At 43.2% G+C, this 24,815-nt stretch overlaps 1 protein-coding gene across 3 annotated transcripts in view; it reads right to left on the minus strand.

Moving 5' to 3' along the window:
* Nucleotides 1-24,542, minus strand: part of CARMIL1 (capping protein regulator and myosin 1 linker 1) — a 262,324-nt gene extending 237,782 nt beyond the window's left edge. The window contains exons 1-2 of one of the 3 annotated variants that reach the window (XM_045005542.1): nt 24,262-24,542; nt 15,020-15,117 (exon numbers count right to left, since the gene is read on the minus strand). In XM_045005542.1, coding sequence (XP_044861477.1) covers nt 15,020-15,117; nt 24,262-24,301 — 138 coding nt within the window. In that variant the 5' untranslated portion in view covers nt 24,302-24,542. The remainder of the gene's footprint in view (nt 1-15,019; nt 15,118-24,261) is intronic. The other 2 variants (XM_045005539.1, XM_045005540.1) reach the window with 2 other exon arrangements.
* Nucleotides 24,543-24,815: the final 273 nt, after the last annotated feature.

Genomic DNA, 24,815 nt, shown 5'->3' on the forward strand with positions numbered 1-24,815 from the left:
TGCATGTTCCAGCTAATGTATTAGCAGAGGTCATATCTGAACAATGGATTAAACAGCAAAGTAGATTCAATGTTAGAGTTAATCTTACAGCCACCTAAAAGCTTTCAAACTTCCATGTACAAATGACATTTAAAGTTGAGAAATAGCAGTGTTAGCATTTTTTATGTTTTACATTAGAGAAAAAAAGCCACTCTCTTCTCTTCACTGTTGAAACCAAAAAAGCTTCCTCTCTGAATCAAAGCCAAGGTTAAATACTTTTCTTGTCAGTCAGTTACAGATTAAAGCATGCTTTCCAAGACAATCAGCTGTTCAGACTTCATATTGGGCACAAATAAGAAAGTATGAAAAAGAATACTAACACAAAACCCAAATTTAGCTAAGCAAGCATTAAAATTAAGACACCGAATCCTTTCTGAGGGGTGATACACAGACTACATGCGATAAGGGTCACAATTATATTCATTCTGGAAAAAGAAACTAGTTGTCCCACATTCATCATGTCCAAGGCCCTGTTCTCACTGTAGGAGACGATGATGCATGTGAAAATAGGGGTAGAACATGACTTCCCAAACCAGTTGCTCAGATAGAGACTGGACAAAGCACATACAGGTTCTGGGAGTCTTAAACACGATGTTTTAAATTGCTTTGGCCCCATCCAGATCAGCCAACTGTATCTGAAGTCAGTTTATGGTAGCAACATGTTTTAATGTAGTTTTCAAAACTATCTATCCAGCAAAAAATGTTTACATGCACACACACAGGTACTTAATTTGTATCAGCTCTGAGCCTCACTTACACAGGAGTATTGTCAAGATTAATCAATGTTTGCAAGACATTCTGAAGAGTAACAGCACTGTATAAGCACTAAGCATTTTTATATTAGAGCTGGAAAGGAGAGTCAAAGTCTCTCCCCCTTGCTTGCATCCCTCCAATGCATCACTCCAGAACCGTCTGCCCAAGTCTCTATGACAGGGGTAGGCAACCTATGGCACGCGTGCCAAAGGCGGCACACGAGCTGATTTTCAGTGGCACTCACACTGCCCAGGTCCTGGCCACCAGTCCAGGGGGCTCTGCATTTTAATTTAATTTTAAATGAAGCTTCTTAAACATTTTTAAAACCTTATTTACTTTACATACAACAATAGTTTAGTTAGATGTTATAGACTTATAGAAAGAGACTTTCTAAAAACGTTAAAATGTATTACTGGCAAGCAAAACCTTAAATTAGAGTGAATAAATGAAGACTCGGCACACCACTTCTGAAAGGTTGCCGACCCCTGCTCTATTACACTACTGTGAATTTGCTTGCTGTATTCTAAGTCCTCTCAATATTAAGTGATTTTACTACACATTTGTGAACAGGAAAGCCTGTTCTCTCCCTGTCTCCCGTACAGAGCCGACTACAACTTTTTAGCTGCCCCAAGCGGTAAAGGAAAAAAAGAAAAAAGAAGAAAAAAAAAAAAGAAAAGAAAAACCTGATTGAGCTGCCGCTGAAGTGCCGCCGAAGAGGAGAGAGAGGGAGTGCAGGACCCGCTACCAAATTGTCGCCGAAGACCTGGACGTGCCGCCCCTTTCAACTGGCCGCCCCAAGCACCTGCTTCCTTCCCTGGTGCCTGGAGCCAGTCCCGCTTCTGTAGCTTCACTCATAGGCACAGCCACTGGCATGTCAAGCTCCCCCATCTTTGCACTAACCTATTGATTCTCACCTCATTTTGTTGTCATTGAAATCAAAAGATTAATGACTTTTCCATCTGTCTTCCGTTTCGACCATATTCAGATACCCTTACCGTGAATAGTATCTTACTCAGCAACTGATTTCACTGAGACTACTTGAGGAATAAGGTACTTCTGAAGGTGAGTATAAGGTCATCAGAGTCTGGCCCTTATTTTTCAACTTTAGTAATCCTTTGCCAATTTAAAAGTTACAAAGGAATCCAAAAGCTCTTACTAATAGAGGACACTAGTAGCACCTATAGGGACAGGTACTTGAAAAATGCAGAGAGATTAGACAGACTCTACAAGAGCAGAAATCAGCTTGGGGACTTCTACTATCAGTATGAAGAACATTTAGCAGCATCCATTATATTTAAGAACTACTTTTAATATCCTTGGCATTTAATTACTTCATACAGCATTAAAATACCACCACCACCACCACTAGAGAAAATGGATAAGAACAGCAGGCAATGTACAGTAAATATTTTACTAAAAACTAGACTATTGAGTGCCCCTCCCTCATTTTTCCTGTCACAACGACTGAAGAGAGTGTCTCAGAGCAACAAAAGGCATTTTTCATGGTATGCTGCACTAACTTGTTCAATTAGTGAACCTAGTGGCCTAGTTCAAGCTTACTGTGTCCTCCACATCCCTTTCAGTAAAGTGCACCACCACTTAATGCAAGAAAAGTACAGGTTTTTACATTAAGTAGTTTCAGGGGAGATAACAAATACAAGGCTCATTAAAAAAAAGCTTTTAAAAACAGCAACAAAAAAAACCAACTAACTACCAGTGTGGGGGGGAGGGTGGAGAGAGAGAGAGACAGCGCGAGCAGAAACTGTCAATAAAATTATTTTTTCTACTCCATCCTCTGGCTTTTATGCAATCGTGTTGCAACATTCACTATGAACTCCATTCAGCCACCCTTATTCACAGATATCAATGCAGCTGCTTGCTTGGTAAGATGCTATTGAAAGGTGGCATAATCAGGCACTCTAGAAACAACAGATCAATATTCAGATCCTGTCCCCTGACTTTCCAACACTCAGGTTCCAACGGTAACTATTTGCCTTAGGGTACTGAGATTTGGGATAACAGTTAATTATTTAATCTCATCCTACAGTTTGGAGGAACATTATGTGCTCTGTGTGAATATTAAACAATAAAATGGAGTGCTGGAACAGTTGGAGGTGTCTCTCAGAAACACCACTACCTCTCCGCTTCTAATTAAATCCCATGAACAACCCTGGCCATTATTTATGGTGTGGCATCAGAGAGACTCCAACACAGGCTGCAATGACTAGGAACAACAGAGTTGTGTTGAAGCCTATTCATGTTACTCAGAAAACTGGCAGCCTGAATCAGGATTTCAAAGCTTTTACACACGTTCATTCTCCTGCTGGAAGTGTGATGTCAGACAATATATACCAGCTTTTATTTCCCTTTAATAATAATGAGTCTTTTGAATATTGTTATCAACTGAAGATATTACAGTCCAAGGGCTGGTCCATACAGTTTTTGCATACCATTTCAGTTTAGACACCATTATAGCTAGTAATCGATGTTAGACAATATAAGTGACTAAAAGAAGTGATATTAAAATTAAACACTTTATATAGCTATAAATGTGTCCACACTAAGGGTTTACAACAATTTTAACTATTTCCATTGCTATTATAGTTAAATTGGTAGAAAAACAGTACGTAGCCCAGTCCTGGCAAGCTAGAAGTTGAACCAATTTGCCTACTCTTCAGTGGAAGAGTTTCTCTGTAGACGGCTAACGAGAGGAAAGGAAGAATTGGACTGAAATGCCATGACACAGACGTTTTTAAAGGGTCGCCCTACCAATTCCTTGGCCCTGGACTAAGCAGAGCCAGGGGCGGAGCAGTCAGCATTTCAGAAAAATGTTAAGGAAATTCAGCTAGTATAAACTGATGTACCTCTATTGCAGTCAGAGGAGCTATGCCAATTAACACCAGCTGAAGGCTAGCCCAAGAGTTAACCAGGAATCCCTCCCCTTCTTATTCGGAGGGAGTTAAGAGAGGCAAAGTTGTGCTACTCCTCTCCTAGAAATAGGGCTGGGTTGGAAAGAGATGCAAGAAGACTGCCTGTACACGTGTTAGCAAGTAGAGAAGAGCAATATCCCCCATAGCAGCCAGGAAGAGGAAGGCAATCTGGGTTCCCCATAACGTAGTGTCCCCTGGACTTCAGAGGGAAAGCCCCAACAATTTGATACAGGGCTCAGTTAGTGGCCAAATTTTTGAGTGCTGCCACTTCAAGCAGTCTAACACAAAGATAATTTAAAAAAACAACCAAACAAAAAAAACCCACACCTTGTATCTACTGATTACATCATTCAGTATTTATGGCGAAATTCAATGGAAATTGACCAGCATCACCTAACATACCACAGACTTTCAGGTAGCTCCTCCGAAGACGAGTTTCAAGAGAAAAGCCAATGGCAGGAGAGGAGGGAAAATCTTCCCAAAAATAATAAAAGGGAGGGAAAACACATTACCAGTGCTTAGGTCCACTATTGGAGGGGTGGGGGGTAGTGAGAGCCAGGTACCACCCAGACATTTCAAAATTAAGATATCCCATATTTGGTTCCGTGTTTTCTTTAGGGGAATCATAATGGATTTGTAAATATATAAACAAAAGCATATAGATTATTTTAAAATGCCATAAACCACAACACAGATCTTGGGTATGTGATATCCACTGAAGAATAATGCACTACCAGAAATGGAACAGCCACTATGTTGGCAACTTTTAAGAACATTGTAAGGCTTATTTATTGTGAACACCAATGAGAGAAGGAATTATTTAGGGGTGGAATTATTTACATCAGGATACAATTTCATTCAATTGTTCTTCGTTAAAAAATGGTTTTCCTAGTATTTACCCTACATGTTACTAATAGTAATGTCTATTAGGCCATGTAATAGTCTTCCTGTGAAATGGTGAAAGCCTATTGCTTAGAATATTTAAAAGTAGACTTGGGGTGGGGGGAATAAACAAAAACAAAAAACCACTAAGCAATGGACTCTAGGAAACAATACAGAATGGGGACCCAGGAGAGGGACTAGATGAGCTTCAAGGTCATTCCCATCTCTACCATCTATGATCCCTATATGTACAAAGATGTTCAAGTTTGATTTATTTGATTGTGTTGTTTGGAACACTTAGGCTATGCCTACACTGTAAGCGCTCTAGTGTAGACATCGCCTTAGACACAAGATGAGCTATACCCTTTACTCTTGGATACATTAATACACTCAGTACAGTATGCGGGAAGAGGGCATGATTGTTTTAAAAGGATAGTGTTATTGTAGAGACAAGGTGGATGAAGTAATAGCTTTTATTGGACCAACTTCTGCTGGTGAAAGAGAAAAGCTTTCGAGCTTACACAGAGCTCTTCTTCAGGTCTGGGAAAGAATGAGTGTCACAACTAAATACAAGGTGGAATAGATTGTTTATCATAAATACACCTCTACCCCGATATAACGCGACCCGATATAACGCGGGTTCACATACAACACGGTAAAGCTCTGACACGCTGCTCTGAGCAGCGTGTTAAGGGTGCCAGACCAGGCCGGGGCTGAGGGGTTTGATAAGGGGCAGAAGGTCTCAGGGGCATTCAGGGGTTCCCCCCCCCAGGGTCTGGGGGGCAGGAGCTGTGGGAGGGCACTTCTGGGGGCCCCGCAGTCCCAGAGTGGCCCAGGGGATTAGCGGGGGCCCGGGAGCAACCCGCTCTCCTTCTCTTGCCCCGGCCCCAGACGTGTTGCTCGGGGGAGGGGGCTTGGGAGAAGGGATCCCCCCCCGCACTCACCAGCGGCGGCAGAAATAGAGCAGCCCGGCCCTAGCCTGGTCCACTCTGCCAGCTCCCAGCTGCAGCACTCTGCTTCCTGCTGCAGGTGACTACGGGGGGCGTCCTTTCCCCAACCTCCCCACACTCACTGGCGGCGGGAAGCGGAGCAACTCAGCCCCAGCTAGCTCCACTCCGCCAGCTCCCAGCCATGGCGCTCCGCTTCCCACCGCAGGTGAGTGCAGGGGGGCATCCTTTCCCCAACCTCTCCGCACTCACCGGGGGCAGGAAGCAGAGCGCCGTGGCTGGGAGCTGGCAGGGTGGAGCGGACTGGGGCCAGGTTGCTCCACTTCCTGCCGCTGCCGGTCAGTGCCTGTCAGGGGGCGGGGGGTGGATAGGGGTCGGAGCAGTCAGGGGACAGAGGGATTGGGTGTCTCTGGAGGGGGCGGTCAGGGTACAAGGAACGGGGGGCAAAGCAAGTTTGATATAACGCAGTCTCGTCTGTAACGCGGTGAGATTTTTTTGTCTCCCGAGGACCGCGTTATATCAGGGTAGAGGTGTAGTTAACGTGTATTATAAGAAACCATTCAAGGCGAAGTGGTCAGCTAACATCTCCGCAGTCATAGACACAAAAAAAGTAGTCAGTGTGTTACAGATTTTTGTAATAAGCCATAAATCAAGTGTCTTTATTAAGTCCAGGCTTTTAAGTTGAGTTACCAAAGTTATGAATTTAAGCTCCCAGGCTCATCTTTTGAAGGTTTCCTTTGAAAATGAGGACTTGTGAAAAGTGTTCACCCATGGATATGTTATTTTTTTCTTTTAGCATTTTTCTGTGAGAGTTCATTGAAGAGCATAGTGATTGTCTCGTTTCACCCACAGTTGTTATTGCAGGATTTAGTGCACTGGATGAGATACACCACATGTTGTGAAGGCATACGCAGAACTCATGGATCTTGAAGTGTGTGTTGTGGGGTATATTGATCTTCATAGCAGTGCATGTATGTCTCCAGATTTCCCATCTGTTATGGCAAGGACTGGGGCTACTTTGAGTTATAATGTGTCCTGGTGTGTGGGGAACTTGTTTCTGATGCTGAGCTTGGTGAGGCTGGGGATGTTGTCTGAAGGCCAAAAGAGGGGATCCAGGAAAGATTTATTTCAGGATGGGGTCCCCATCAAGTAAGGGTTGTAATTGTTTAATGATACCCTATATAGGTTCAAATATGGAGTGGCAGATAACTAGAGGTGTACAGTCAGAGGTGTGTTATTTTCCATACTGAAATAGGTACTCTCAGGGTATTCGGGTGGCCCATTCCATGATGCAATCTACTTCTCTGGTGGAGTATCCTTGTTTGGTGAAGATAGTTTTAAATCTATTAAAGTGTCTGTCCCAGACTTTCTCCTCAGAACATATTCTGTAGTATCTGAGTGCCTGGCTGGATAACAGATTTCTTGGTGTGTTTGAGGTGATTACAGGATGTGTGGGGTGATTGTGGTGATCCATAGGTTTCCTGTATATAGTTGTCTGTAGGGTTCCATTGCTCATTGTGGTGTCCAGGAAGTTGATACTAAGTGTTCTAGAGAAAGTTTGATGGATGGGTGGCGGTTGCTGAAGTTGTGGTGGAAATCTATGAGTATGTTAGGGCATCTGGCCAGAGAATTAAAATATCATGGATGTACCTTAGGTCTATAGTTGGTTTTGTGGTGCATTTGAGTATTGTGCTGAGAAAAATCGAGAGAGATTCTATGAACCATTTGGACACAGACAGAATTCCTACCTATCTTTATTCCTTTTAAAACAGTAAAATGAGGCACTAGAGATCAGCTTGTGTTTACATTTTCACTCTCCAGAACACAGACAGGAGTGACCAACCGTGAGCCCCATTCCTTAAATTCCTTGAGAATTTTGCAAGTCCCCTTCCTGTTTGCTCGGTGATGCGTGCAGTGGTCTCAGCGCATCTTTCCAGATGGCCATGCCTGCTCCACGCACCAGGCAATCCCCCACTTGGAGGAATGCTGAGCTGCTGGACCTCATCAGCATTTGGGGAGAGGAGGTTGTCCAGTCCCAGCTGTGCTCCAGCAGTAGGAATTATGATACCAATGGACAGATTTCATGATGCATGACAGAAAGGGCCCATGATCGGGACACACTGCAGTGCAGGGTCAAAGTGAAGGAGCTGCGGAACGCAAACCGCCACACTGGTGGTGTGCCCACGAACTGCGGGTTCTACAAAGAGCTGGACGCGATAGTCAGTGGCTCCCCCACCTCCACTGCAAAGGCCACTGTAGATACTTTGATGGCTCACGTGCCAGTTGAGAGTGGACCGAGCCAAGGGGAGTTGAATTCAGCCTCCAGGCGCTGAGCCTGAGCGGTCCAGCCCTGAGTGAAGCTTTCACCCTTCCCTTCACAAATATTATGGACCGTACAGCCCATGGCTATAAGCATAGGAATATTGTCATTGGCTAGGTCCAGCCTCCCATATAGGTAGCACCACCGGGCCTTTAAACGGCCAAAAGCACACTCAACAGTCACACTCTGCACTTGCTCAGCCTGCTGTTGAACCGCTGTCAAGGTGCCCAGTGTATGGCTTCATAAGCCACAGCATTAAGTGGTAGGCAGGGTCTCCCAAGATCACAGTGGGCATTTTGACTTCCGCTATGGTGATTTTCTGGTCCAGGAAGAAAGTCCCTGCTTGCAGCTTCCTGAATAGGCCAGTATTCCAAAAGATGTGTGCGTCATGCATCTTTCCGAACCAGCCTGCGTTACTGGCCATGAAACGCCTACAGTGATCCACAAGCACCAGGAGAACCATTGAGAAATACCCCTTGCGATTAATGTATTCAGTGGCTAGGTGGTCTGGGGCCAGAATTGGAATATGCATACCATCTATTGCCCTTCCACAGTTAGGGAAGCCCATTGTGCATCCACAATCTCTCACACGTTGCCCAGAGTCATGGTCTTTCAGAGCAGGATGTGATTAATGGTCCTGCACACTTCCATCAACACAAGTCCAACAGTCGACTTTCCCACTCTGAACTGGTTAGCAATCGATCGGTAGCAGTCTGGAGTAGCCAGCTTCCACAGTGCAATCGCCACACGCTTCTCCAGCGACAGAGCAGCTCTCATTCTCGTGTCCTTGTGCCAGAGGGCTGGGGCGAGCTCATCACACAGTCCCACGAATGTGGTTTTCCTCATCCAAAAGTTCTGCAGTCACTGCTTGTCATCCTAGACGTGCATAACGATGTGATCCCACCACTCAGTGCTTGTTTCCCAAGCCCAAAAGCAGCGTTCCACTGTGATCAGCACCTCTGTGAACACCACAAGCAATCTCTTATCATAGCTATTACGCGTGGAGAGATCAATGTCAAACTCCTCTTGCCTTTGTAGCTTAAGGAATAACTCCACTGCCGCTCACAATATGTTAGTGAGAGCGAGCAGCATATTGGTCAACAGTCTGGGATCCATTCCTGCAGACCGAAGAGGCAGAGCAGAGCACGCAGTACACAAACCGTTGAAAGATGGCCAAATGCAGACGGAAGCACAGGGATTGCTGGGATGTGAAGCAATGCATCATGGGGCACTGGGACAGAACCCAGGATGCCCCACGACCCCCTTTGCCTTTCCACAACTCTTAGCGGCAGAAGGGGAAGAAATGCTCTGTGGGATAGCTGCCCAGAGTGTACCACTCCGAATACCGATGCAACTGCCGGATGTGTGAACACGGTATTGCACAGGCAGCTGATAGTGGGAACACACAACATCAATTTCCCTTCAGCGCTCTCTGCGCAGCAATGTAACTGCCGATGATGTAACGCTGCCAGTGTAGACATTCCCTTTATCTGAATACATACAGATTTAGGGTAACAACAAAGGCCAGATCCTCAAGTGTGCTAGCCCTCTTTCCACCACAAACAACCCTGGTCAGAGCAGCCTCAGGTCTGTTTTGAGTTGCACTGGCTTTAATAACCCTTTTGGAGGTAGGGTGAGGGGTATGCTGATGGTGCTCAATAGAACACAGCACACTCAAACCATGCACCCACCCTTCTCCCACCCTCCAGAATCACCTCACACATCAGAGAAAAAGAGGGGCTGAGACGGGGTGGGATTCCTCCAGGATGGGGGAAATTCCAGTGTCTCACTTAGGGCAGCTTTAGGTGCACCTTGTTCTGTCAGAATAGCCCAAGGGGGACTTAGGGCTGAGGTTCTGGGCCTAAATTCTCGAGAGATGATCCTACTCTCATTGAAGTAATTTTGAGGTTTTTGTAGCTGGCTGACAGTTTGCAGGCTGCAAGCTGGAGATTAGCATTTAAGGTATAGTAGAACTTCAGAGTTATGAACACCTCGGTAATGGAAGCTGCTCGTAAATCTGCAATGTTCATAACTGAACAAAACATTATGGTTGTTCTTTCAAAAGTTTACAACTGAACATTGACTTAATACAGCTTTGAAACTTTACTCTGCAGAAGAAAACTGATGCTTTCCCTTTTTTTTTTTAGTAGTTTGTTTAACATAGTACTGTACTGTTGTTGCTTCTTTTTTTCCCCATCTTTGCTGCTGCCTGATTGTGTACTTCCAGTTCCAAATGAGGTGTGTGGTTGACTGGTCAGTTTGTAACTCTGGTGTTCGCAACTCTGGGGTTCTACTGTAAGTCACATTCACCATGTTTATTCCTCACATCATTACGACAAATTGAAAACAATGGCAAGTGGAAACAACAGAAGAAAAAGGTCACTGTAAAAAGTGAAAAATATGCGACAAGCTAAGTCACAACTTCACAAGATCACAGCTTTCAAACTTCAGCGCCGAATGTTAGGCTCCTAAATCCACCGTACTTTGAATATATTTTCCATTGCAAGGCCATAGGTCTTGTGCATTTAGCCACCTGCAAAGTGCAGTAATTTTTAAATAATCTCATTTTCTTGAAGAGTTGGGGGGTTTTGTATTATTTTACTGTCAAGGAAGGATAAAAGGTCTTGTAATTAAAACACCACTTTGGGAGACAGAAGACCTGGGTTGTATTCCCAGCTTTATGGCACACTTCATCTGTGATCTTGAGTACATCACTTAACCTCTCTGGACTGGTATAGACTGTGAAAATGAGTGGTGTTTCAAAATATGTTAACTCTTGGCTAATATATTTTTAAACATCACTGTTTTAATGCACACAGACCTATCCTAAGAGAGCGCAAAGGTTGCAAAGTCAAGCACTCCAAAGTTAGGAAATGCCAGAATTAAGTGCACCCTTAAATCAGCCCCCTTGTGCCTATATATTATGATACAGTTTTTAATTTCATGATTACATATTTTTTCCCACAGGACTCTGCCTCATTCACTGCACAGGATGGATGGTGCTAAAGTGATGAGCAGGTATTCAATATTTTGTTTTCTCCTCATTGCACACTATTAGAACTGAAGCATAAAAAGATTAAGGTATTAAATGTCCATTAATTTTGGGTGCCCAATCTGAGGTGGCCAATACCTGATTTTTTAATCGCTTAGCATTATATAGAGATTTTTAATTTCAAGGTACAGCTCTCATTGATTTAAATTGCAGAGTGCTCAGAAATTTCTGCAAATGAAATCCCAGAAAGAAGAACACTGTTAATTATCACCTGGGGAAAATTTGGTTTTAGTAACTTGCCCAGCATCACACAGCAACTCTGTAGCTGAGGAAGGGATAGAATCCAGTTTCTCAGGGCAGCAAACTGCCCGAACCACAAGACCATCTTTTCTCTGTTTTGCAAGCCTCTGTCTATACAATTCTGACTGCTGTGAGCCTCCTGGCCACCGCTGACATGCAACCTGAGACAGCTGAATGACAAACAGCCAGTCCACCTCTGAACCATGTCCGGAAACATCTGTATGCATTCCTGCTTCATACTATTCACTTTATCGCCCTCAGGACCTGCCCCAATACCAAGTAGCATGGGACCTGTTGCCACCTAAGGAGGGCAAAGAACCCCAGGGGACCCAGTCTGTATTCAAGTCTGGTCCCACAACCCACCAGTGACATCACATGGTGGCTCCTTCACAGAACATGGGCGTGTACTTGGCATGGTCCATAAACTCCAGACACTTGTACTTTCTGCGGCAAGAGGGACACCCCCGCACAGTGCATCAGGTTGCAGCCCCTCACCCAGCTCCTCCAGAACTGCTTACTGAGGTTCTGTCCGTTTTTCTCCCCACAGCTCCTGTCCTAGCACACTCCATCCATAGCCCCACAAAGTCACAAGACCTCCTCGTCAACCTCCTTCTCATACTGGCCAAGTCAGCCATCCATCATACCAGGAGGAGGAAGCTGTACGGGGGAGGAGAGGTGCTCTGTGGGGCCTATTTCCATTCCCTTGTCCATTCATGCCTCCACGCAGTGTCCACTGACTCCTTAGACACCTATGAGGAGCAGTGGGTGCTGTCTGGGGTTCTCTGCTTGGTGTCCCCCTCTGGAGCCCTCATTAATAACCTTTGACCTCACTCCCAATACTGTATTTTTATTTGTGGCCCTGAGAAGTCACTAGTAGCCTGGTATCAGTGGTTCCACCCTCTTGGCTGAGGGGGGCAGGCTTAGTTTTGGGAGACCTATCCCTGATTTATACCTTATGATCTTCACTCCCATTACTGTTTTTTCATTTGTTGTCCCCAGAGTTCATTGGCACCACCTCACTGGTTAAAGGGGAGGGTCTTTAGCTATGGGTGGGCTTCAGTCCACTGTCTCCCAGAAACCACAACAGGTACATAACCCTGATCCCCGTGAGCCTCCTCAGCCACCCACGATAAGTAATAAGTCAGCTGAATGACATCCAGATGGACTATCTCCAAACCACACCTAGGAAACATCTGCACATGTCCATGCTTCCTACCATTCACTTCCTTGCCTCTCATGTCCCACCCTCACACCAAAGTGGCGGGACCTGCAGCCACCTGAGGAGGGAGATGAATTCCAATGGGCCAGCCTGTACTCCACTGTGGTTCCACAGCCCACCAGGGATATTAGTTGGTGGCTCCTCCGTGGAGCCATGATCATGGGCATGTACCTGGCATAGTTCATAAACTCCCCTAACACCTATTCTTTCTGAGCAAGAGGGAGACTCTGGCATACCCTACCTAGATATATGTCAGACTGAAGGCCCTCTTCCAGCTCCTCCAGAATCTCTTATGCAGTTCTGGCTGCTTTTCTCCCCCCACCTGCTCCCTTATGCATACCCCATCCGTAGCCCCACCACGTCACAAGACCTCCTTATCAGCTCCTCTTTCTGTTCATGCCTTTGAGCAGAGTTCCTCTAGGCAGTGTGCAATAGGTACACACCTTCCAAATTCTGCAACAAGCGAGGCAGGAGTCCTACAGACAACAACCTCCTTCAGTGGTTCATCCCCAGAGCACAGTCCATCTTATGCAGTGAATGGAACATTTTTATATAATCATACACTTCTGTAACTCATAAAAGAGGTAGATCTAGCCAGTCATAGACCATTAAAATCACCAGCGGAGAGCTTAGGAGACTAGATTTCAAAAGAGACAAAATTATCTGAGTCATCACATTTTTAGAAGTTTTACTGATGTCCTTTCAAAATTTCCCTTACAGCTGAAAGCCTGACATTCTTTTCCTGCCATGTACTTTGTGTAGGTGGATAAAAATGGTCACTGTGCTGACATGACACGATTTACATTTATACATTTAAAATAAAAAAATTCATACATGAAGTCACAAAACTTGGAAAAAGAAATATAAAACCTGCTTCACACGGACCCAGGCTAATCTTATTTTTAAGAGTATTTTCCATTAATCCTGAATAGTAGGACAATATTTCCACAGTATATTCTGCTATTGATAACAATAATTATTCTGTGTAAGTCAAAAGTCAATCAAATGTTACTGCTTCAGAGAATCTGACAGCCTACTCTGTAAACATGGCTTTCAAATAAATAGTGGCTATCAATCAACATTCACATTCCCAACCTAATAGAAATTGTAGGCCCTAGAGTTGCATATAAAAAGATCCTTGGACAGATGTTACGCAGAAGATATTTCAAATTCCTTAAGTAGTTGTTCTCACAGAAAAACAGACTATTATAAACATCAATACTGACCAGGAATAACCAACATACTTTATGAAGACAGAATGCAAACCATTCACACATTTAGATTTAAGAAATACTTGTTTCCAAAACACAAATAATACCAACTCAGTGCCTCTTGTCACAGAACTACAAGAACCTACTCTTGGAAACAAAGCTTCCAAATTTATGCCAGCTTTACTGATACAATGCAACCTGTTTCAAAATATCCTGTAAAATATTATAGTAGTAAAGCACAGTCAGGAAATTAACTGAAATACTTTCCTCATAGATTGTATTTTCTAAATGGACAACCTACCTAATTCTCAATTACTGAGGGACAATCTCTTCTCATTGATATATTTTGCTTTCCACAACCAAACATCTGTACAACTTTTCATGAGTGATGTACCTGAGTATTCGGATTCTAATATCTAAACTGTATTGTTAAATCTATTCACCTAAATTTAGGTTACTGCTGATTATGTACTCTATGTATCATATGACTTTTGAAAACTAACTTTATATTTGTGGATAATCTAAGCACTATACCCAGATGTACAGACACACTTTTCCCAACCTATGTATTATATAATTTTTTTAACATTGGCTTTAATAAAAAATTTTAATCTGTTCTTTGAGTCCTTTGTATTTCATTATCCTTCTCTGCTTCTCCCCACATACATGTTTCAAACACATTGGCAAATGAAGGCCCAGGGGTTGTGATGTGTTGTTTTTGTTTTGTTTTTTTAATACACATCCAAGTATGCAAGAGGAGAATATGTACCAGTACCATCACATTACTACAGTTCTCTGCTTATCTAAAAGGACAGACATACTAGCCTTGAGAAAACAGGAAAATGTATTTGAATGAGATTAACTTTACTTTTTCCTCCTGGACAGTTTCAGAAATAATGATAGGGTCACATACAAAGAGCATTTACTTTTAACTATAATATCCTCAACCTATGCAAAACAAACAAATACAAATATTAGATTAGTCTCTTAAAAGACTAGACAGTGTTAGTGTTATACTCTTTGGCAGTGTAGTAGCCTCAAGAGAAACAGGGTGTTTGACCCAGTTTACAAATTCTTAAAAGAGATACAATTCTTTATGGGTTTGATCTTGTGTTTCTTGCTCACTCAGAATTCCCACTGATGGGAAGAGTCTAAGGAACACAAGGAATCCACAAACGGCCCCTTTATTTTGAGATATGTTCACAGAATAGTCTGTCAGACCACAACAAGAATGACTTATTGGACGTTCTGACCAATAACCTAGAGATATATGTACAGTTTTCAAACACACAAGGCAAGAAAATAAGAGAAAACACGTGATACATAGGTCAGGGTACATTTGGAGAATTAGTTTCTTAACAATAGCTGAAATGAACTTCACCTAAATGTTTGTCTACTTTAATTAGAGTTACTTTACTGTACTTACCAATATTTTGTTATCCACTTTATCTCCCTTGGTTTCTAGCTTTACTTTTTTCTTCACTGAAATTTTAATCTTCCTCCCAATAACATCCTTGATACTTTCTGAAATAATGGAGAACACCTTAATCAATATTTCCATTGTCAAGTAGAGATTAAAAGAAAACAAACAATATTTTCAAACTTTCAGGGAAAATTCCTCAGTCTTATTGTATTAACTGACATTTTTCTACCCTGCACTTCTCTGTTGCACTCATTTAATAGAGGTTATACAAGCACCAATCTGACTCCAATAAAAAAAATAAACCCACATTTATGAGAAGTTTGTCATATACTCAGCTATTTAATGAACAAGTCTGTTGTCCTGAGATTAGACTTGTACTGAAGTCTTACTCTGCACACAGCAGTAATGTCATTTAATATTTCTCTACACCAGAGGTTCTCAAACTGTGGTCCATGGTCTGCAAGGTCCATTCAGGTGGTCTGCAGTTAGTTCCCTCTAAGGTGCGCGCCTGGGCAGCCACACACAGGAGAATGAAGGGCCACCCACCTCATTAGTGGAGACACGCAGGCGTGGCTCCACTAATTAGGTGCCTGGACACTGGAGAAGACGCACATGTAAGGTGAGGTGGTAGCCTTGGGGGGGGAATAGGGAGTAGGTGGGAGGGGGCAGTGGGGTGAGAAGAAAGGGTGGGAGAGATTTGGGACATGCAGGGCAGCGGCGGTCAGAGAAAGAGGCCCAGCTCCAGGGCTGCCAGGGAGAGATGGCCCTCCTTCCCAGCCCCAGCTCGGGGGTTGCCACGGTGGGGGAGAGAGGGCACATCCATCACATTAGAAAGGTAAGACTACTGATATAAAAAAATTTGAGTCGTGTGCTTTTATTTGTAGAACAAAAAAAATTATTAAGTTTATATATACATACACACATACACAAACATACATATACACACATAGCACTTTTATCCAAAGCGCTTTACAATAGTTCGCTAACGATACAAACAACATTTGGAAAGATCATTAAGTGATCTGCCAAGACCCTCAGCAATTTTCAGGTGGTCTGCAAAAAATAAGTTTGAGAACCAGTGCTCTACATTCTATTGAGATACTAAAAATATTCCCAAGACAAGTCACTTTGGGAGCACCACTTATTTATTATCTGACTGAACCAACTATGTGAAAAATCAAATAGCTCATTTTTCATTACTTTAAAACACTATGAACAAACGTATGCTCTCACTTCATCTGAAAACCCTGTTGAAGTCAATGGACACGCTGTAGCAGCACAATTCAGACCTTTATTGTTAATATTTTGGTGGTCAGGTGGCTCTAATAATAGAATACAGAGTTTTTCCACACCTAATTTATGATGGGAATCCAGCCCAGTTCCACATGTTAACCCCTGACCACTGTACAGAGGCTCTGTGAAATGCAGTACTGGTTTCAGTCCAAGGCCTAGTGCTTACATATGCACCGCATGAAACCAACACCCAAACTTAAATAATTTACATCATTTTTGACATTTTCAGCATAGCAACCAAGTACTGAATGAACATAAAGACCAAACTAACCATGAAGCGGTGTCAGGAAGCTTACACTATTACTGTCACTGGTGGATAAAGAGATGAATTCAGCCACAAGGGCAGCCATCTATCACCTCTTACAAGTATTACATTCACTTTTCTTTTTTGAGAGAGAGAAAAAATGGTACTTGGCAGGGGGGGAGCCTTTCAAACATACATAACTGGTACTTTTTAAAAGGGAAATTATCATGTGGCCATAGTGTACTTAGATTTCCAGAAAGCCTTTGACAAGGTCCCTCACCAAATCCTCTTACATAAATTAAGTTGTCATGGAATAAGAGGGAAGATAGTTTCATGGATTGAGAACTGGTTAAAAGACAGGGAACAAAGGGTAGGAATAAATGGTAAATTTTCAGAATGGAGAGGCGTAATTAGTGGTGTTCCCCAAGGGTCAGTCCTAGGACCAATCCTATTCAACTTATTCATAAATGATCTGGAAAAAGAGGTAAACAGTGAGGTGGCAACGTTTGCAGATGATACTAAACTACTCAAGATAGTTAAGACCAAAGCAGACTGTGAAGAACTTCAAAAAGATCTCACAAAACTAAGTGATTGGGCAACAAAATGGCAAATGAAATTTAATATGGACAAATGTAAAGTAATGCACATTGGGAAAAAATAACCCCAACTATACATACAATATGATGGGGGCTAATTTAGCTACAACTAATCAGGAAAGAGATCTTGGCGACATCGTGGATAGTTCTCTGAAGAGGTCCACGCAGTGGTAGTCAAAAAAGCAAAAAGGAAGTTAGGAATCATTAAAAAGAGATAGAGAATAAGATGGAGAATATCTTATTGCCCTTATATAAATCCATGGTATGCCCACATCTTGAATACTGTGTACAGATGTGGTCTCCTCATCTCAAAAAAGATATACTGATACTAGAAAAGGTTCAGAGAAAGGCAACTAAAATGATTAGGGGGTTGAAACGGGTCCCATTTGAGGAGAGATTAAAGAGGCTAGGACTTTTCAGCTTGGAAAAGAGGAGACTAAGGAGGGATATGATAGAGGTATAAAAAATTATGAGTGGTGTGGAGAACGTGAATAAGGAAAAGTTATTTAGTTGTTCCCATAATATAAGAATTAGGGGCCACCAAATGAAATTAATGGGCAGCAGGTTTAAAACAAATAAAAGGATGTTCTTCTTCACACAGCGCACAGTCAACCTTTCCTGAGGAGGTTGTGAAGGCTAGAACTATAACAGGGCTTAAAGGAGAACTAGATAAATTCATGGAGGTTCAATCCATTAATGGCTATTAGCCAGGATGGGTAAGGAATGGTGTCCCTAGCCTCTGTTTGTCAGAGGGTGGAGATGGATGGCAGGAGAGAGATCACTTGATCATTGCCTGTTAGGTTCACTCCCTCTGAGGCACCTGGTATTGGCCACTGTCAGTAGACAGGATACTGGGCTGGATGGACCTTTGGTCTGATCCAGTATCGCCATTCTTATGATTCATCCACTTTACCCTTATTTATGTTAAGATTTAAAGGAGTGGTGTTAGAAGCCAAAACACAGGCTTCCCAACTAGGCTTTAACTCAATCAGTTTAAACACACGTTAAAGGCATCGCCCCCTGTCTACATTACATTTTTCAAGTATTAGTTAGAATCTAACAACACACCTTTCATACTTGCCTAGACAAAGCCAGATTTTTGCATGCAGAAAGCAGTAGTATGACAATGAGTCAGAAACAGAACTTGTCAGGAATTTTCTGCTGGAATGATTTTCCAATGGGAAATGCCGTTTCCAGACAATCTAAATTTTTTTGAGAGAATATTTCAATTTTCCATCAGAAAATCCTAACTGAAAGCTCCCAGGCTCCCCATTTTCTATAGTTTCAGAGTTATGTGCCAATGACAGTGTTTCAGTCACATCATGTATATCACATAGCCACAGTATATCACCTGTAGCTAAAATAAAATAAAATAAAATAAAAAACCTCCATCATCCAGAAACAACCATAGATAAGTTTGTGATAGGAAATAGCAGATTACAAAAAGAAGTAATTGATTTTAAAAAATTGCCCATTTTGTTTATGCAACAAACTCTCCTTTTCCGATGATTGAGAACCCACACTTCATTAATATGGTTCAGTCATTACGACCAGGATACAGTCCACCCAAGAGAGCAGATGTCACGGGCAAATTGCTGGATAAAGTGTATGAAAGAGAAATTGAGCAGCATGCAAAAAGGTCTAGAGGGTAAAATTGTTAACCTGAGTCTTGACGGATGGAGCAATGTCCACAATGATCCTGTTGTATGTGCTTGTGTAACAACAGAAGAAGGGAAATGTCTTCCTTATAGAAACAATTGATACATCAGGAAAGACACACACAGCAGAATACTTGCAAGTAGCAGCAAAAGCTATAACAAACTGTGAAAAAAAAATTCAAATGTCTAGTACGCAGCTTGGTCACAGACAATGCTGCAAATGTATCCAAGGTGAGAAGAAATTATTTAGAAGAGAGTCCCAAGCTAACAACATATGGTTGCAATGCTCATTCGATGCACCTCCTAGCCAAAGACTTCAGTGTTCCAGAAATAAAGACTAATGTTGGTGAAATTGCAAAATACTTCTGTAACAACCACTTTGCAGTAGCTGCTCTGAAAAAAGTGGGAGGAACCAAGCTAACTCTCCCACAAGGCGTGCGCTGGAACTCAGTAGTAGGCTGTTTTGAGCACTATATCAAGAACTGGCCTAATCTGATGACAGTTTATGAACAAAATCGTGAAAAAATAGATGGCACTGTCACAGCCAAAGCTCTTAACATTGAATGGCTTAAGAGAAATGTTGAACACATGCTGAGTACCCTGAAGCCTATTTCTGTAGCCTTGAACAAAATGCAGAGAAATAGCTGTTTTATTGCTGATGCTGTTGAAATTCAGAAGGAACTGAGTGAGATCTTAAGAAGAAAAATATGCAATGAGAGAGTTAAAGTACAAGCATTTAAAAAAAAATGAATGGGACAAGCACTATCTCCAGCTCATTTTCTTGCAAATATTCTCAATACTAAGTACCTGGGTCAAACCTTAACTGCCAAAGAAGAGGAGTTGGCTATGACATGGATATCCAGCAACCATCCCTCCATAATGCCAGCTATAGTAAACTTCAGAGCTAAGAGTGAACCATTCAAGAAATAAATGTTTGCTGATGTTTTAAAGAAAGTCACAATAATTAACTGATGGAAGTCACTTAAGCACTTGGATTCAGAGACTGTTGAAGTGACAATCTCACTTTTAACAGAAGTAGCTTCTTCTGCCGGTGTAGAAAGACTATTTTCTTCCTTTGGACTAATTTATTCCAAATTGAGAAATTGTTTGGGAGCTGAAAAAGCAGGAAAACTTGTTTTTCTTTTCCAGATTATGAACAAACAGGAAAATGAAGGTGAAGACAACTGAGTTAGCTGCAGAAGCCAATATTTTAAGTTTCTCATGTTGACCTGGCTGACACAGTCGGCTACATTTTTTTTTTTTTAAAGAAATATTTCATTTAACTATTTTAGTTAAAAACAATTTTAACAGAAACAAACTCAATTTTTAAAAACTTGAATGTTTAATTAAATTCAAAATTTCATATGCTTGTTTTGTTAAAAAAAAATGTTTGGTTAAAATATTATATGCTGTTGAAGAAAAAAAAAATCCAGAATACATAACGTTGTTTTAGTTAAATAAAACAATTTAAATGTCTGTCTGGTGATGTTCTCCTCCTAATACAGCATGACAAGAAAATCCTCCAAATATTAATGATTAACCTGTTGAATTGGAGATATTTATGAAGTCATTGGGAGCTGAACTATCTGCTTCAATTACCTTTGGTAAATAAAATAACCAAACAATCATTCATTTTCTGATATAGCAATAAAACTCATCTGAAAAGTTTTCAAAATAAATCACTTTAAAAATGTATAGTGTGTACCTTCTAAAAATGAAATCTATATTTATCTCTGAGTTGTGAAGAATATGTACTGAAGTTATAACAACCAACAAGAATGCCTTTTTATGTAGAAATCCATGATTGAATCAAGTTTTTCTGACTAGTGATTTAAATCATGATTTCTATCATTTTGATTTAAATCAAATCCACCTTGCCAATTTGGGATGAACATTTTTTCAAAACGTGTGACTTTTTTTTCAGGAGGGGAATTCTGTTTTGCAGTCAGTGGTAGTCAGAAACTCAGTCCCTCCAGGCCACATGGCTGCTGTGAGAGGAGTATTGGTGGTATCTCCACAACTTTACCCAGCCTCACCCCAGCCTTTATCTTCTGATTCCTCCTCCCCAGTTAATAGCTCCCAGTGCTTCTGCCACCGTTCACAGCTTTCTCAAGCAGCAGCAGACTGAAGTTGACTTGATTCTTGTCAGTTTCACACAGGGTTTTAAAGAGCAACAGTGAAACTGATTACAAACTTGTCCATTTTACAGTGCAGTTGACCGGGAAAGCTATAAAGGACCATCAGAGGCACTGGAGTAGAGACTCAGGAAAAATTCACAGCACCAATTCACACTAAGAGCATCTTTGTAACTAAGAGCTAGAAACTTGTTTCAAATACAAAATTTTACAGAATTCCCCACAAAAGATAGTTTCCTACTCACCACTAGCAAGTGCATTTTTCAAGTTATTTTACAGACCAGAAATCTGAGGCAACAGGAAGCTAAGGCCCAAATTTTCACTACTCACTTATTTTGAGTATCAGAGGGGTATCCGTGTTAGTCTGGATCTGTAAAAGCAGCAAAGAGTCCTGTGACACCTTATAGACTAACAGACGTATTGGAGCATGAGCTTTCGTGGGTGAATACCTCATGCATCCGACGAAGTGGGTATTCACCCATGAAAGCTCATGCTCCAATACGTCCGTTAGTCTACAAGGTGTCACAGGACTCTTTTCTGCTTTTACACTTATTTTGATTGTCTCCATTTCTGGGTGCCCAACCTGAGACACAAGTACCTCTTAAACCAGGCTGCAAGTGTTTCAAAATTAGCACAGACACTTTTGAATATTGTGTCCCAAGTGACCTGCTGAAGGTCACATAGGAAGCATGTGGCAAAACTGGGACTAGAATTCAAGCTTTCAGATTCCCAGTTTAGCCATTGTGTTTTACCCATTAAGTTTTGCTCAGTGTCCTTTTCACAGAGCTCTCAGTTCACTAGGGAATCCTGATTGTCTAGCAAGAAAATTAAATTTTCCTCCTCATGAAATATTCCAGTATGACCAAAGTGTTCTCTTCATCATAAATTACGTAAGCAAACAAAAATATAAATTAGACACAGTCACTAAGGCCCCCCAATACTATATGCTGATCTGTGTGAAGAGAACCCTGGACCCATGCAGAGCCCCACTGAAGTATATTTGGCTCTCAGTGAGGGGGTGGCAAGCAGGTCAGTTGCCCAGGTCCTCACACCAAAGGGGGCTCTGCAAGGTTAAGTTACATGCTTCAGCCCCGGGTGATGGGGCTCGGGCTTTAGCCCTGCCATGCAGGGCAGGGGCTTCAGATAAGGATCACAAGTGAAAAAAAACAGGAAGAGAAATCAGCCTCCTGAAAGCGGTACAGTAGTCTGGAAACTACCTGAAAGTGATACAGTAGTCTTGAGAACCACTGGCATGCACTGTGTCAAGGTTGCTATATATAAACAACAAGCCTTGAAAGGAGTAGCCTGTAGATTCAGCATGGAAAGCAAGTGATTAAAGGTCTGTTGTTCTTATTTAACTTGCAATAGCAAGTCCACCTATGTAGATAAGCTTGTAAGATCAGAGCAAAATTCTGAAATTTGACTCAAGTTAGTAACAGATGTTGGTACTTTATGGTACAATCTAATGTCTGATTTGGGGAAGAGGTGTCATAATGACTCAGCTTTGCTCCATAGTTCTCTTAGCATAGGTGACACACCTTAACCCATCACGTATTAATTTATAGTGGAAATTCATTCACAACCTTAACACATACTAGCTGCTCAACAGTTAAATACATTTGGCTGTTTTAAAGGCAGGCAAAAAAACCTGATGGTTCAAAATGTTCTCTGTCTACACCTAGCCCCACCACATACTATACTTATAATTCATGGCGTAGAAGCTCCCAAATAGCTTTAGCACCACTTGTGATGAGTTGTGATTTGTAGAGAGTAAGAAACATTAAATACTCTTTTTCTTTGTACACTATCTTATGCATTGCATTCCCAGAGAACTGAATTACAAAAAGATATATACGCTGGAATAAAATGAAGTGTGTGCTCTAACACAGGGGTAGGCAACCTATGACACGCGTGCCGAAGGCGGCACGTGAACTGATTTTCAGTGGCACTCAGACTGCCCGGGTCCTGGCCACCGGTCCGGGGGGCTCTGAATTTTATTTTTAAATGAAGCTTCTTAAACATTTTAAAAACCTTATTTACTTTACATACAACAATAGTTTAGTTATATATTATAGACTTATAGAAAGAGACCTTCTAAAAATGTTAAAATGTGTTACTGGCACGCAAAACCTTAAATTAGAGTGAATAAATGAAGACTTGGCACACCACTTCTGAAAGGTTGCCGACCCCTGCTCTAACATGTCAAAAGCCAAGAAAATGTCAGTTAAGGCTCTCTGAAATATCCTCCCTCACTCATACCCTTATGCACAGGTATTTCAAAGGGCTCCGCTCCTAACAATTGCATATGGCACCATAGCTATGCATAAGGGCATAGAAGGAGATGGAGAGGTTAAGAGTAGTTTTAAACTACACATTTTCTTGCTATTGCAAGTTAAATAAAAACAACGGACCTTTAACCACTCGCTTTCCATGCTGAATCTACAGGTTACTCCTTTCAAGGATTGCCATTTATATATAGCAACCTTGACACGGTGTATACCCGTGGTTCTCAAGACTACTGTACTGCTTTCAGGTAGTTTCCAGACTACTGTACCGCTTTCAGGAGGCTGATTTGTCTTCCTGTTTTTCACTTGTGAGCCTTGTCTGAAGCCAGTGCCCTGCGAAGCAGGGCTGAAGCCCGAGCCACATCACCCGGGGCTGAAGCATGTACCCTTGCAGAACCCTCTCTGGTGTGGGGCCCTGGGCAACTGACTTGCTCGCTACCCCCTAATGCAGGCCCTGCATTTGCAACCCCCCTAAACCCATTCCGTGACCCCTCTGGGAGGCACAACCCCCAGGTTGAGAAACACTGATCCAGGTGAGTTGAGTACCCCCTGGAAGACCTCGGTGTACCCCTGGTCGAGAACCACTGCTGTATGCTGCGCTGTCATGAAGGCCCAGGTATAATGTCACTATATGTTTCCAGGGTGGGGACATGCCCTGTCTACTTTTCAGCCACTGAAATGGTTAATGCGGTGCTTTCACTCCGGTTTTTCTTGGTTTACAGCTGCTGAACGCACCGGACTGGGCTGCTATTTCTAGGGCTTCAAAGGTTGTAATCCCCCTTCCCCAGCAGCAAATCTCTCCAGCAGCCGTGCCAAAAACCAGGCGCCGCAGCACGGCTTTCCCTCGCTGACTTCCCCACCCCACCTGGGCCCTCGCGGCACCTTCCCACCACGCCTCCCCACGGCACGGCTGGGGCGGGCAGTGACCAGCGCCACCCGCCCGACGGCCTCAAAACTCCCCCCCCCAAGCAGGCTCAGACCGCAGACAGCCCCCACCCCCCCGCCCCCCGGAGGGAGAGAGACGCGGGGCTCACCTAGCAGCTCCCGGGGCACCTCGGAGCTCTCGTCGCTCATCGTGGCCCGGGCGGGTGGGCGGCTGCGGCTGGAGAAACTACTTCGCTCCCTCGTCCCCGCGCCAGCAAAATGGGGAGCGGCTGGTTTGCGGGGGAGACCAGTGGCCGCGCTGGAGGAGCTCAGTGGGTTCTTGCTACATGGCTCCTCCTGGCTCCTGCCGGGGTCAGCCCGCCCTGGGCAGCCGGGAACGCCGGGCGGAGACCGCGCTCAGCCCCCGCGGCTCCTTCCTTCTTCGCTCCCCTGCAGTCCCCTCCTCCTGCCGCCGCCGGGCGGGCGGGCACCTCCCGGCCCCGAGGTGCCAGCGGAAGGCGTGGGCGGAGGTGGAAATGCCTCGCTCCCGGCCGGTCCCGCACGACTCGCAGCCCTGCCCCGGGGAGGGCCCTGCGCAGCCCCCGCCGGAGCCGCCCGCCTCACCTCGCGAGAGCGATCAGCGGCCGGGAAGCTCCCGCACAGCCGCCCGCGGGCCACACGCGTCCGCCTGCCAGCCGCCAAGAGCATCGCCCTCAGGGAGACA

This window comes from Mauremys mutica, chromosome 2 (genome assembly GCF_020497125.1).
Source record: "Mauremys mutica isolate MM-2020 ecotype Southern chromosome 2, ASM2049712v1, whole genome shotgun sequence".
NCBI classification, from domain to species: Eukaryota; Metazoa; Chordata; order Testudines; family Geoemydidae; genus Mauremys; species Mauremys mutica.